Raw genomic sequence first — 15,273 nt, forward strand, 5'->3', positions numbered from 1 at the left:
TTATTTACATCATGTGGTGAGGATTTTGTGTGGATTTCTTTGTGAGGATTATACATTTCCATTTGTTATAATGTCGAATTATAAATTTGGTTTGTAATAATCGGTTGACTGAGTTGTATTTTGAACTCAGAGATGATCCGCTGTGGCATTTAAAATGGTTTCGATTCATTGAGATTGTTTTAGTGTTTTTCATGACTTCGAAATTTGAGTTTTTATGCTTGAAATTTTGGGGTTGTGACAGTTTTAATTGGGAATTTCGTACAAGTTGACAAAGTCAACACTGACATGAGAAAATAGAGATGTATATATGATGTTTTTAAAGATATGAATAGAAGCTCCCTAATTGATGACTTCGCTGCTATTAGAGACTGGCTATATAGGCCAAAATATGGTTCAAATGCGAATATATGAATTTGCCCATGATGCTCTAATTTATGCAACCTTAAGTTTGTAGCTGACAATTAAAATTATTTCTCTACTCTCATTCACGTATAGGTCCGCAAAATTTCAGGTTTTCGGCACCATAGGATTTTCCAAAATATGGAAGCCAAAAAATTCGGCAACCAAAAGAATTTAAATGTTCATATAGGTCGATAGTGTAAAAGCCAATCTTGCGTTCCTTAACCACCAAAATAGGGACTTGGAATTTAGAAACATGCATAGTTACAACTTACGACCTTGAGTGGATAATATTTGAAAATACAAGATAGAACAACAACGAGTAATAACAACAGAATATGTAGAGGAATTTTACTTTTCTATTGAATAAACGATATTACAAAGATTACACCTTAATCAATAATAATATTATTCTCAAAAGTAAATATTTTTTACTTGATAGTCACAATCAAGTATGAAACAACCTGACTAAGATCATTGCTTCAAGTGTCAATACAACCTCACTAAGATCGTTGTAGACGCACGGATGTCGACTTCACTTAGATTGTCGATGTTGCCACTAAAGTCTTCGTTGTCGTCACTTCGATCGACTATGCACTAAGCTCTTCTTTCTTGTAAAAATTCTTCTCTTGGAATTTTTTTTTACCTCTCTATCCGTGTCTCCTCTCTAAGGCAAAACACTGCCTATATATATACTATATACCCCACGGCAGTAACCCCTCAACCCTAGAACTAATAGGAATTCAACCTAAGACCCTTCCTAATACACACCTTATATAGAACAGGAAAAACCCATATACATATGGACTACATCCATTAACCAAAACCCTTTTTCTATATTAATCTATGTAATATCCCGGAAATTTATAATTATTGTCTAATTATTGTTCGGAGATACTTAAATTGGTGGGGATTCAATTATATAGCACGAGGGAGAAAACGAAATTGTTCGATCAATTTATACTTAGAAACGTTACCGTGAGAGGTCAAGAGTTGACTTTTTATCCGTTAAGAATCTCAGAAAACTTTATTCATGAAAGTCGTAGAGTTCGTAAAAGCGTGGCACGTTTTAATCGGATGTCGTATGTGAAAGTTATTAGTGGTTTCCGATTTTGGAATGAGTATAAAAAGAAACATAGGAGATTAAAAATCAGAAAATCAGTTTTTCCCAAAATCAGCTCGGGTACTGTTCACCCGAATTCGGGTACTGTTCACGTGATTTTTCCCTCTTTGTTGCCGAATCTTTCTCCGGCCATATCTCCGTCGTCCTGTGACGGAATTGAGTGAGACCGGTGGCGTTGGAACCGTCTCTTCGTCCCCTACCGATATGGGTTAGTATTTCGGAGAGATTCGAGCTGTTTGAAGCCTAGAAATGAAGAAACAATATAGCTGTTCCGTTTGAAGAAGTGAGAAGAACTCCCTCCTCCGGCAACCAATCAAGGTGATTCCTGTGTTTTGAAACTTGTAGGATGTATATCAACCCTCTAAAACAATTTTATCTATTTCGAAACACACAAGGAGAATCGATGATTTTCTTTTTCTAGAGTATGTGAATAGTGCCTATTTTATGTTCTTCGTCGATTGGACGGTTTAGGCTTCGATTTAGACTTTGGTGTCAACTAGAAAGTTGTTGGAAATGTTGTTTAGATTATGGTGGTAAATTTTGGTGATCATTAGTGGTCGCTGGAATGGTGGCGACGCATGAACAATATTTGTGAATAGTGTTCAGCTGTAATGAATCGTCGCCTGAGATTTTACGTATCATTTTTAAGCACTTTATCATGCTATTAGGTGACTGAAGAAATGAGTGAGGGAATCGCTCTCGGTGTCGTAGAAGTTGCACGCAGGAAATAAGATGAGTAAATCTCACAATGATCATCATGATCGAAGTAGTGTTATAATTATTGAATTTAGTTTGAGTTGTTAACATAGTCATTGCATCACTAGCTTATAAAAATTGTTCTAAAAATATGTTTTGGTTTAAATTACGTGAACTTGATCATCTACGGTTCATGGGTAAGTGAAACGCTATTTTAGTAAATGATTTTTAAAGGTTTTAGTGATTATGGACTATGGTTAAAGTGAGTAAATCTCACTATGACAAGTTTACCCTTATATGTTTGAATAATTAAAAAGAGTGAACTGTGACATTTATATAATATTGTGGGTTGTGTATGTGTACGAAAATAGTAAATACGATACATATATATGGGTTGTTGTATTATATGATGTTCCAGTTTCTATTTAAATTATGAGATGGTAATGTTCTTGATGAATTGTGGCGGATGAGACCGGAAGAGAGACAACGTACCTTACGGTATAATGGATTATTGGGGTGACTATATAAATACTGTTGTGCAAGAGTCGCTTGGTTGTAGTACAATAACATGTGTGGATTGTTATATTGTACGTGTTTTAACATTGAGTCTTGTTAAAACGTTTTCTAGTCTTCGGACGTTGTTGACGGTAATCGGAACCAAGCCTTGGTCGGGTGTCGGTTACGATTCAGTTAGAGTTCTACTATGTCTGCGGTTGTACTGCATGATAGGTAACAGATGGGTTACCTGGGTCTCATGAGTACACATGTTTTGAGTGATATTGGGTAAATATGGGTTGTCCAGTGTCTGTCGATGTACTGCATGAGGAGAAACATATGAGTTTTTTGGGTTTCATGAGTACCCATGTTTTGAGTGATATTGGGTAACGAATGGGTTGCCCAGTGTCTGTCGGTATACTGCATGAGGGGTAACAGATGGGTACATAGGTCTCATGAGTACCCATGTTTTAAATGATTTTGGGTAACAAGATGGGTTGTCCAGTGTCTATCGGTGTACTACATGAGGGGTAACAAATAGGTTGCTTAGGTCTCATGAGTACCCGTGTTTTTAAATAAATTTGGGTAACAGATGGGTTGCCCAGTGTCTCATGATTACACATATTTTTAAATGATATTTGGTAACAGATGGGTTGCCTAGTGTCACATGAGTACGTTTGTCTTTAAATGTTATCTGTCATATTTCATTTGTATGCGATGTATGTTATACTGTTGGTTTACTCATATGGACTAAAAAGCTTATCGGGTTTGTGTTTACAATCTCGTTGCACCAATTCGATGGTGTAGGGGATAGTTCTGCAGGTGGGGATTAGCAGATTCGGAGGGCTTACTCTGAAGATTTCTTTCTTCTATTTGTGGTGAGGATTGAATGAATTTTACATTTTCATTGGTTATAATACTGAGGTATAAACTGGTTATGTATTATTCTAGTCGACTGAGTCGTGTTGTGAACTCAGTTTCGATACACTGTTATTATAAGATGATGATTTCAATATATTTGAGATTGTTTTAGAGTTTTGATGGCTTCAAATTCGAATTTTTATCATTCGAAATTTCGGGACTGTGACAATCTCTATCACCGGTTAACATAAATATATATTTGAAAACATGCTTCCAAATATAATCTATTCTACCCGTATAAAATCAACTCGACATAATGACTTTTATGATAGACATTTCAAACCGTAAGCGTTTTCTAGTCCAATTAGGAAACTTCCTTAATCACCGCTTTTTCATATTCGATCTCCACTTTATTCTCCAATGAATTGTTCTCACTCTTTTGGTTCTTCATCAACTAAATAGAGGCCAATCTCTCACTTTGGCCTTCTATGCAACTTATATCATCAAGTACCTACAACACCACCATGAATAATGTAAGTACAATTTTTCAATAAACAAACTTCAATCACAAACACCAATGAACTTCAAACATAAACACTAATGTCATAGGGACTTGATTATCCCCCTAAGTTGATTATCCCCCTAAGGGTAAAACAATCTAAACATCATCCCCGTGCACCACTCATGATAAAAGACTGCACACTTAACACACTATGAGGAGAACAAAAGAGAGCAAGAAAGAAAACATATGTTATAATCTTCCATATAATTTTGTCTTCCAAACTGAAGAGAACCAATAAAGAACGAGAAATCTAAATATCGAATCTTGTATGAAATCGTGCATGTAATTAGGACACCAATGACCAAGGTAACAATCAATCAACCACCTTCCATAATGAAAGAGTACACAAGATGCATGCAAACCATAGAGAACAAGCATACGACACTTCAAAAGTAAGAACCTTGGAAGATAATTGCTACTAGCCGCACAAAAACAAGTCCATGTTTGAGATGACAGCAAAATAATTGAACTTAGAGCATGAAAAACACAGTTGTGCACCGACTTTATCTCTTACCATATATTTTCACATGACATGATGATCTCGAAGGCACATAAGGCAAAGAGAAGATGTCCTACCATAGTTAAGAACCAATAAAGCTCGTCAAGACCGAGAAGGAAAAGGATGCACCAGATTGGTTCCTTTTCAATAAAGATGCATATGTAAGTTGAATGAAATAACAAGCACGGGAAACACAGTCCAAGAAGATAGCAGCATACCACATAAAACTTGCAACACAATAAAATATCTATTTTTGAGAGGTGCACCAGGTTGTAAGATAATATCCTTCCATAAGTTGACAAATTCACACCGCTCAAGCCTTAAGAAAGATGACAACGAAGATATGTACATATAATTTTGCAATGAAGCATGCAAAGAGCCACGGCAAGATGGAAAGAAGACATTCCCTAAAGGAATTAACAATGATTTTTACTATTTGAGCTATCACATGGCATGCAAAACACATATGTATAGTAGTACACGGCCACTAATAAGGATGAACCAAGAAGCTACTTGCTATACTAGTCACATATATGCAGCCCAATTTCTTTGAAGAAGAGTGCAAGTAATTAATAATATAACTGAAGCACGTTGATTGGAATATCCAACACAGAAAATGCAAGGCATGAGGAAACTTTGAATCTACAAATAACAGACATGCAGACCACTCTAAGGATAGATATCATTTGAATACCGTACACACACTGAGCCCTCAATAAGACGTTAAAGGGATGATAGATTCTACAATGTCAAGGTAACACGAGACAAGTCCAAGCATAACATACAACTATAGAAAAAGATGTGACAATTACGAGAACATTCTTTCGAGTAACACAACACACTTTATTAACCAAATCAAACATGTGTTCTCGAGCAATATGCAAGGTCATTAGCCAAAAGTGATAAGTGATGTGCAATTGAGTATACTTCATAATGTCAATGAATAAGAGGAGTGATTAAATACGCAAGCAATATTAAATGACACTCCTCCTATCTCTCCAGATAATCTCCTTATAACATCATAGTTCTGACTTTTCTCATTTCTTTTAACACATGCTCAGACATTGCTGAGACCATATTTCAACCATCGGGAGACCAAGCCAGTCCATTCCAACATGTATCGAGTAGTTAGTCAATCCCTGAAGAGGAGAACTAGCCTGGCCTAAAATTAGCAAAACCTCCAAGGAGACCAAACTAGTCCATTCCTCTAGGCGTCGATTAGTTAGTCAACTCCTAAAGATGTAGAACTAGTCTGGCCTAGGACTGCATGCATAATATATAACTTTTTTTTGCATGCAGTCAAAATCTAAAACAATTATTCAACTAAACCAGCTCCTGATTAGATGATTCAACTCAAATTATGCTACCACTATGAAGTATGTTTAAGTGTGTATCAAACAAAGAGGCTAATAACAATCAAATGCATCAGAGAACACATGAATAAAGGTTCAAAGCAACAATGTCAATAGAACCAAAGAACATACCAGTAAACTGTAACAACTGAACTATAGTAATTTAAGATCAAGGACATAGTATATTTACCGTGACATGTGTGCCCACCAAGCCTTTTTTTTTAAATATTGATAGCAAATGCCAATGCCATTACGTAAGGTCAGAAACCGTTCTGTATCCAGTGGTTATGCAAACAAGTTTGCCCATTGATAATCTGTAGAAACAAATTCCAATGCAAGAATATTTTTGTCACCAAGTTCATGAATGAAATAATAACGTATATCAATATGTTTAGTTCTAGTATGCTGAACATGATTCTTGGAAATATTAATAGCACTTGTATTATCACAAAATATCACAAGTTTTCTTTGCGGAATACCATAATCCTTAAACATATTATTTATTCAATGCATTTGAGTACAACAACTACATGTTGTAACATATTCAGCTTCTGTTGTAGACAATGAAGTGCGATTTTGTTTCTTACTATGCCATGCAACTAAATTCTTACCAACGAATAAACAACCACCACTAGTATTTTTTTAATCTTACATATTACCTCCCCAATCTGCATCAAAATAACCTGATTTCAGCGTTAGTTTATTTAACTTTCTCTTTAATAAAACTTACTAGAGCTTTGTTAATTTGCACAACTTCTATGCTGGAGTTTTCTAGATCATCCTCTTTGTTGGATGTGATCTCTACATTTCTCCCTCTTGTGCGCATGCCTTCTCTAATATCACCAATAATGTCTAGAGAAGAATAATCTTTACGTACCAACTTGAATTCAGTTCGATATTTTGTTGCTGGTTGTAGATTCTTATCCACGTCTTTTGCCTCTTCTTGTGACTCCACATTCTTATCTTGCGTGCTAGTTAAATTTTCATCAGATAAACTGGACATATCCACATTATTATCAACAATAACATTTATTGAATCCACTACAGTTTTAGTTTCTTTTTCGTCAGATTCATAATCTATATCAATATGACACAGATTGCAAAAAGCTTCTATGAAATTTTGATTATCTTTTTTCTCCACATTCTTACTTGGATATTTCTGAGCTACATTCACTTCATGTTTAGTTTCTTTATAAGATTTAGATAAACCAACAAAGTAAGAGATATCGAGTAAAAACTGACCATGTTCTTCCAATTTACTTCGAATGTCTTTAATATCTTTCTCATACATGTCATTTGAGTTAATCACATTTGAATTGAAGGAGGTCTGAAAATATTCAGATTTTTTCTGTTCTCCAACGTATTTTTTACCTACCTTTGAACATGTTTGTACACGAACAAAGTTAGTGGGAAAATTAGAATTTCTATTTGGGCTAGACTTACCAATATATCCAAGTCTGGTTCTATTACTGTAGCTCTTCCCTGAACTCAGAATGTGAGATAACGATTTTGAACTATTTTGAAATTTTCCAATCTTGTTATTTGTTCCATCAAGCAAAACCTGCAACTTGCCAAGTTTAGAGTTTAATAAATCAATTAGATTGTCTTTTTTAATTACCTCATCTTGAAACATTTGAATCTTTACTAGAAGCCGTTTTCTTTCAAGTATATGATCACCATTGTTATTTTTCTTTCTCAGGTTCAGTTTCTCCACTTCTCATTCCAATTTTTCACCTTCCAGCTTGTCCACTTGTTACTTTAATAGAACATTCTTTTCTAGAAATTTTCTTAGCAACTTTTATAACTTTTGCTTGATAATCAAACATCTCATTATCCTCAGAGCTGTTTTCTCCATCTTCTTCGTAATTCTTTTTATCCTAAGTTTTTGAACCTACATAATCTAAAGAGAAAAAAGATACAAGAGAAAAAGTTTTGTCCCTTTTTGGAGAACTATCATCATCATCACTCAAAGAGGACTTGTAAGCTATATTACCTGAATCAGACTTTTTATTCCCCACAGTCAATAGCAATGTGGCCAATGCAACCAAAAGTATAACACTTCTTAGTACTATTACTACTACTTCCATAATCATATTTCTTTTGTGAGGAATTATCATTATGTTTTTCAAAACGCTTATTATTACTATTAAAATTCCTTCTAAAATTATGATTACTTTGTTCATTTGAATTTGACTTTCTCTGACTCAAAAATTTCTCAAATTCTAAGATCAACAGTTCATTATTTTCATATTCCTCAGAACTTGATTTAGGATTTTTTGTAACACTTAAAACAATATTTTTAGAATTCTTACATTTCGGTCTTTTATCCTCTTCAAGCTCCATCTCCCAAGCCTTTAGGTTTCCAATTAACAAGTCCACAGAGTATGTGTTGAGATTATATTGTTTCTGAATCGTTGTCTTTTTCATCCTATATAACTTTGGAAGAGACCGTAATATTTTTCTTACAATATCAGATTCTTGTAAAGGTCTTCCAAGGTTTTCACACAAACTAGAAAGATCAGTAAAACAACTATAAAAATCATCAATAGTTTCATCATCTCTCATTTTTAAAACATCGATTTCAGAATAATATTATTGTAATCTTTATTTTTTTTTTACAATATCATTACCTTCATTTAAAACACAAAGTTTATCCCAAACTTGTTTGGCTGTAACCCAATTTTGAACTCTTTTATTTTCTTCTCTGCTCATTGACGCATATAGAGCATTAAGAGCTTTGTGATTTCTTTCACTAGCCTTAATCACTTTTTCAGTCCACTCATCTTCGTCATTTAATTCACCAGTGGATGTCCACTCATCTTTGTCATTCCATCCACGTTCAACGCTTTTCCAAGCATGAAAATCAAAACCATATATAAAAGATATCATTTGAAGCTTCCATTGAGCAAAATCCATATTGTAGAGTATGGGCGGTTTATTCAATCCATGACGTTCCATCTTTAATCCCAGAGATCTCACTAAATACGTCTAGTGACCTGCTATAGTACCAAATGAAAATACAAAATAGAACAACAACGAGTAATAGCAGCGGAATATGTAGAAGCATTTTGCTTTTCTATTGAATACACGATATTACAAAGATTACACCTTAATCAATAATAATATTATTCTCAAAAGTAAAATACTTCTTAATTGATAGTCACAATCAAGTATGAAATAACCTCACTAAGATCGTTGCTTCAAGTGTCAATACAACCTCACTACGATCGTTGTAGACGCACGGATGTTGACTTCACTTAGATTGTCGATGTTGTCACTAAGGTTTTCGTTGTCGTCACTTAGATCGACTATGCACTAAACTCTTCTTTCTTATAAAAATTCTTCTCTTGGAATTTTTTTTTGCCTCTCTATCCGTGTCTCCTCTCCAAGGCAAAACACTGCCTATATATAGACTATATACCCCACGACAGTAACCCCTCAACCCTAGAACTAATAGCCATAGGAATTCAACCTAAGATCCTTCCTAATACACTATATAGAAAAGGAAAAACCCATATACATATGGACTACATCCATTAACCAAAACCCCTTTTCTATATTAATCTCTATCACCCTTTAACATAAATATATATTTGAAAACATGCTTCCAAATATAATCTATTATACCCTTATAAAATCAACCGGACATAATAACTTTATGATAGACATATCAAACCGTAAGTGTTTCCTAGTCCAATTACGAAACTTCCTTGATCACCGCTTATTCAGATTTGATTTCCACTTTATTCTCCAATGAATTGTTCCCAGTCCAATTAAGAAACTTCCTTCATCACCGCCTTTTTCAGATCCGATCTCCACTTTATTCTCCAATGAATTGTTCTCCACTCCTTTGGTTATTAATCAACTAAATAGAGACCAATACATGTACCTTCAATATTGTAGATTCTCTCAAATTCCAACGAGCAGCTCCATCTCTATTTTTCTAGTGTGGACGTCCTGTGCTCGATCAATTATGTGAATCACTGTATTTCGCTATCAATGGCCTACTAACAATCAACGGATAACCATGCCACCCAAGTGACCAGGCCACACTATCACAACCTAATTAGCAATTAAGCAATGGTGAATCGAGTATGATTACTCTCTTTTGATTTTATTTCGTTTGGCCAGTCGATCATTTCCAATTAGTATTGTTAATTATCACGTTATATCATTTTGGCCAAAAATATAGTTTAGCGTCTGGCATGGGTTTTGATTTATGAATATGTCGCAATTGAAATGGAGAGATATGGAATTTAAGATCTATAATTAGCTCCATGAACTTCAACTCTTGACGTAAATCACTGGACAATGTGATGTGATGCATATCATATTGGTTACACGACTGTACATTTAAATTGTACTCTCTTCGACTTCCTTCTACGTAATTAGCTAGACATCGTGTAGATACATATGGACATATTGAAAAGAAATGTGTCACATATATGTACAGGGATCACTGATGTAGGTAGCATCAGTAGCATGGGCATAAACGTGTACGTTCCTGTTTGAACCTATATTTGGCAAGACAACGTGGTATGGTAGGACAAGTGGACCACTCCTATAAATACCGCGATTGAACTAGCCGCGGTGCAAATATGACATCGGCCGTGATCATGTGTCCATGTTCGCGGCATGGCTATGGCGTATTAAGGTTTGATTGTCAATTTCATGAAGCCGTTACCAAGCTTGGAATCAACTTGAATGATAATTAAGACATTTCAATGCTGGAAACATCAGTTACAAAGTCTAGCTAGCCACATTTGAAGCCAATTTAAGTTCTTAATAATGTTTTCCTTCACCAAGGCACCTGGTTTCTGGACTACCGGGTTGGGTTGGAACCATTTCACATGGGCCCCGTCAGGGATTAGTATCATGTCTGAGGTATTACCTTCGGCTGTGGAAATACCCTAATGCCCGATTTCTAGACTGGCCCCTCCGCTTCGGTATGCAACTGTGTACCACCGTGGAGTAGTAGGGGGTTTTCCTCCGCTAGTTATGCCTTCGGGCCTCACACAAAAAATGTCTTGGAACTGGAAATAAAAAATAATAATGTTTTCCTTCATTCTATAGTTTCAATTTAGCTATAAAAGGGACCTTAAGACTCTTTGTTACAAGTCCTCGACCAAAAACACTATGCGCTACTCAAATTATCTTTCAATACAATTCTAAAATTCATAACTCATCGATCTCATACATGTTTATCTTTTCGCTTTCGTTTACTAGTACTCATACTTTCCTTGCAATTTATATTCATATTCTTTATATTATTGCATTCTATATGCCGCACTTTACCTTATTTTTTATGTTCTACTTTTATTTGATTTATGCAAACACTATTAAGAAAATCATAAAGAATCACCACCACTTTCACAACATTAACTCGTATTACACAGCATTAAGATCACAGCTAGCAAGCCGATCCGTGTTAAAGTCCTTGTATCCAAAGCATTGAGAACCCCGCGGCCGAGAGTGATTCTTCCTCAGCCCACAGTCGTTTGATTAGAAGTCAGATTCGCGCAAACAATTACGAAATCTCGTTGGCCCCTTGGCCATGAGTTGGCACGCCAGCACACATCACGAAGCCAAAAGGACACGTGGAAGCCGAAGAGGGCCCCGGCCTATCAACACGCGGTGGGACGATTTTTGAGCCAACAGTTCCACCCGCTCAGCACAGAGTTACATTGAGACGACCTGTTGAGAATATAAATCCCACATTGGGAATTAGAACCTAGCTTGTGGGTTTATAAGGGTTTGGGCCACTCCATCCATTGTCAATTGGTTTTGGATGTGAACCGCATATCACTTTATCATGGTATCAGAGCGGGTTACCCACGTCCACGTGTGAAGCCCAAATGGCCACACTGACTCCACGTCACCCAAAATGTTGTCCACGTATATGGCTTGAAAATTCGTCACACGTGCGGGGGCGTGTTGAGAATATAAATCCCACATTGGGAATTGGAACCTAGCCTGTGGGTTTATAAGGGTTTGGGCCACTCCATCCATTGCCAATTGGTTTTGGATGTGAACCCCAGATCACTTTATCACGACCCGTCCCAAAAATTAACCTTATTATGCGTTAATACCAAAATTAAAATTAGTAAACTGAAATCCAATCTAGTTTAATTGTGGCTGCACCCAAACTTTATTTGAGCTGCCTACGTACCCTCTACGAGGGATCAAGCCATTCGTAGTTCAACTAAATAGTCATTAATGACTTGACCAGTCAGATACAATCATGATGACTAATAAATCGTCTAATTTGAGAATTGACCATTATTGACCAAATCAAAGCGGAAACATAGTTTCAATGAATCCAAATCGATAATGCAATATTGACAGATACTCATGTATTTACCTTTATCTTCAATATTGGTCACATAGTAATTAAATTACTATGGACATCCATGTTCATATTTACCAAACACATGCATTTAGCATAATTATCTGATCACTCAATTCAAACATAAGAACTCAAGAGTTCAAACCAATATATTAAGCTCTTATTACAGTAAGTGTTCTCAATCTTTTATCCATACATTTAAAATTAAACAAGGGATATAGATAGTATTCCGTTACTTTTCATTCATTCACCTTGCCCGTTTTTATTTCTGGTAATCAAATACAGTTGGTCTCTACTCAACTAACCAATTAACCATCTGATCCACAGTTAATTCTGGAGACCAATACCCAAACCGAGGCCACAATATTCCATAGTCACAGTTCAATTGAGAACTGAAACAATTCACAACATCACCAACCAAACTACAATATTGACAAATTGAATCACACCTGCAACTATAATTAATCTTTAGAAAACCACCACCATAGTTCAATCATAAGCTCAGTCCATAAACTTAAAATATGAACTCAGGGTATACGGAGTCTTAATTAAAACTAAACTAATGGAGTAATCAATCCGTAGACTAAGAAAGACCAATTCAATTATATTCTTGACAACAAGCTTATAATCTCTAGGGAACTAACTCATTCTTACTCTTCACCTATATACCTCCATTAATTAAAGCAACTGAAACCACACCAGACTTTGTAAACCCAACGTTAACAATAACTCCACCAACACAACTTTCATTCTGCTCAAATCAAACAAACAAGAAACCTCAAGGCAATTATCACAATATCCTTCGGTAATTACAAACAGCCAAACGGTCCAAAACTATGATCACAGATCGAATATCAACATATTCCATTTTCAACTCCCAATATATGATTACAGCAACATACCAATATAACCAAACTAACTTGGAATTCAAGCTGTAATCTACCTTTGGAAATCCAAGTAGCAGAAGCTTTCTTCACGAATTCAATGAAGCAGAAATCCACCAAATCAAAGTCGATAATGAACTCAATCCAGAAAGCTGCCTAATCAACTTCAAGCCTCACTAAGCTACACCCAAAGTCTTATCCAAACCCAGAAATGTCGGAATCAACTCCATCATCAAAGAACGCCGAAGAACAGCATGAACCCAATAATTGGAATTGTTAAAACTCAATCAAATCCGTAAAGAAATTTTACATACTGGTAGAACACGAAGAGGAGGTGAAGAATGATACCCGAATCGACCCAAACGGTGGCCTGAGAAGCCGGAAACGCTGAAAACTCGCCGGAAGAAAAACAGGAACAGTTCGGCCTTCTCCTTCGATTCTCTCTTCTTTGTTGGAGATAGGAGGAACCATAGCTACAGGGAGGATGGCGACGAGGAGGCGGTCATGACGAGATTGGTGCGCCGGTCGGAGATGCTCTCACGACAGAGAGATCGCCGGAAAATCGCACAACAGTGTTTTGGGGTCGGGGAGGAGCTCGGTCGAACGATTCGATCTGTTTTCTTCCCTTTTCCTCTTTCATTCTCATATTTATACTTATTTCCAAAAATGCCCAAATACGCTTTTTGATTCATAACTTTCCCGTACGAACTCCGATTTAGGCATGCCGCGTGTCTACGAATTCGTATCGACGAGCTCTACGACTTTCGTGAATGAAGTTTTCCTGAAAAACTTATGCATCAAAAAGTCAATTTTTAGAGTCGTCACACGTAATACGACTCTCGTTCTGAGTAAAAATAAAACTATTCGCAACGAATCGTAAAAATTTCGGTGCTAACATACATTCTCCTCTTGGTTTCCTACACTTATCCGTTGTGTCTGAGACACCGTGTTTTCGGGCCTACAGTAGTAATCTATTCCCAGTTTCCCACCTCTTTTCCTACTCCCAGAAATTGATAAATTTTAAGCCTTTCTTAATTCACACAAACGTTCAAGGCACTTCATCGCCTTCCTATTTAAAGCTTCACACTGCTACACCATCCCTTCATCTCTCTCTCTCTCTCTCTCTCTCTCTCTCTCTCTCTCTCTGTAACATTATAGTAAGATGGAGAGCCAGCCAATAGTAGACAACAGCAAGAATGTGGGGGGCAGACGTCGGAGAAGGAAGTAAGGGTAGCAAACCAAAGAAGAGTTCGTAGTTTTGAGTCACTTGTAAGGGTTTTTGCCCTAATGTTATCTCTAACGGCTGCTATAGTTCAAAGGGTGGATAAGCAGACCACAATTGTTTCAGTTAAGTTGGTTCCAACCTTGCCAGCCATCGATGTTCCAGTCACAACCAAATGGCTACACTTGTCCGCTTTTGTGTAAGCTTCTCCCTCTCCCTCTCTATCTCTCTGAACTTGAAATAATTTGTTCTCAATATTTTGCCAAGTGAGAAACGGTACGCCTCTGTTTTCTTTGCGTTGGTTAAAATGAGAAGAAAGTCGCCAGGAAGGTTGATACATATGTTGATCCTTCAAATTGACACTTTAGCCTAGTCAAATGCAGAGTGACATTTTTTATAGGAAAATGGCAATTAACCCGGCCTGTATATAGATACGATCATTAGCACACTGCAATTTTAGTGACTAATTTACAATCACCACTGACTATCTTATAGGTACTTGGTGGCTGCAAATAGCATAGCATGCGTTTACGCACTATTTTCCCTAGCCCTTTCCTTTACAAACCGCGGCACAAAGAAGAGCTCGCTAGGAGTAATCATCATCGTCCTTGATACGTTGATGGTGGGGCTGCTCATCTCTGCCATCGGAGCCGCCATGGCTATTGGTCTGCTCGGTTACTACGGGAATTCACACGTGAATTGGGATAAGGTCTGCTATGTGTTTGGGAGGTTTTGTCACCAGGTGATCGCTTCAGTGGTACTCAGCTTGCAGCTCTTGCGTTTATCTTACTTGTTGTGCTTGCTGTCTCACGCCTTAACAAGAGATCTACTTAA

At 36.5% G+C, this 15,273-nt stretch overlaps 1 protein-coding gene and 1 long non-coding RNA gene across 2 annotated transcripts; one reads left to right on the forward strand and one right to left on the reverse strand.

Moving 5' to 3' along the window:
• Nucleotides 1–13,110: 13,110 nt before the first annotated feature.
• LOC126791225 (uncharacterized) lies at nt 13,111–13,821 on the reverse strand. Its single transcript, XR_007671802.1, has 2 exons — nt 13,566–13,821; nt 13,111–13,441 (listed from the first exon to the last, which is right to left on the reverse strand). It is a non-coding gene; the product is annotated as an uncharacterized LOC126791225 (long non-coding RNA).
• Nucleotides 13,822–13,938: 117 nt separating this feature from the next.
• On the forward strand, nt 13,939–15,273 carry LOC126792252 (CASP-like protein 1E2). The gene is given in 4 exon segments (XM_050518715.1): nt 13,939–13,959; nt 14,427–14,638; nt 14,935–15,206; nt 15,209–15,273. Coding segments are annotated over 4 exon segments (570 nt in total).

Source organism: Argentina anserina, chromosome 4, assembly GCF_933775445.1.
Source record: "Argentina anserina chromosome 4, drPotAnse1.1, whole genome shotgun sequence".
In the NCBI taxonomy this organism is placed as follows: Eukaryota; Viridiplantae; Streptophyta; class Magnoliopsida; order Rosales; family Rosaceae; genus Argentina; species Argentina anserina.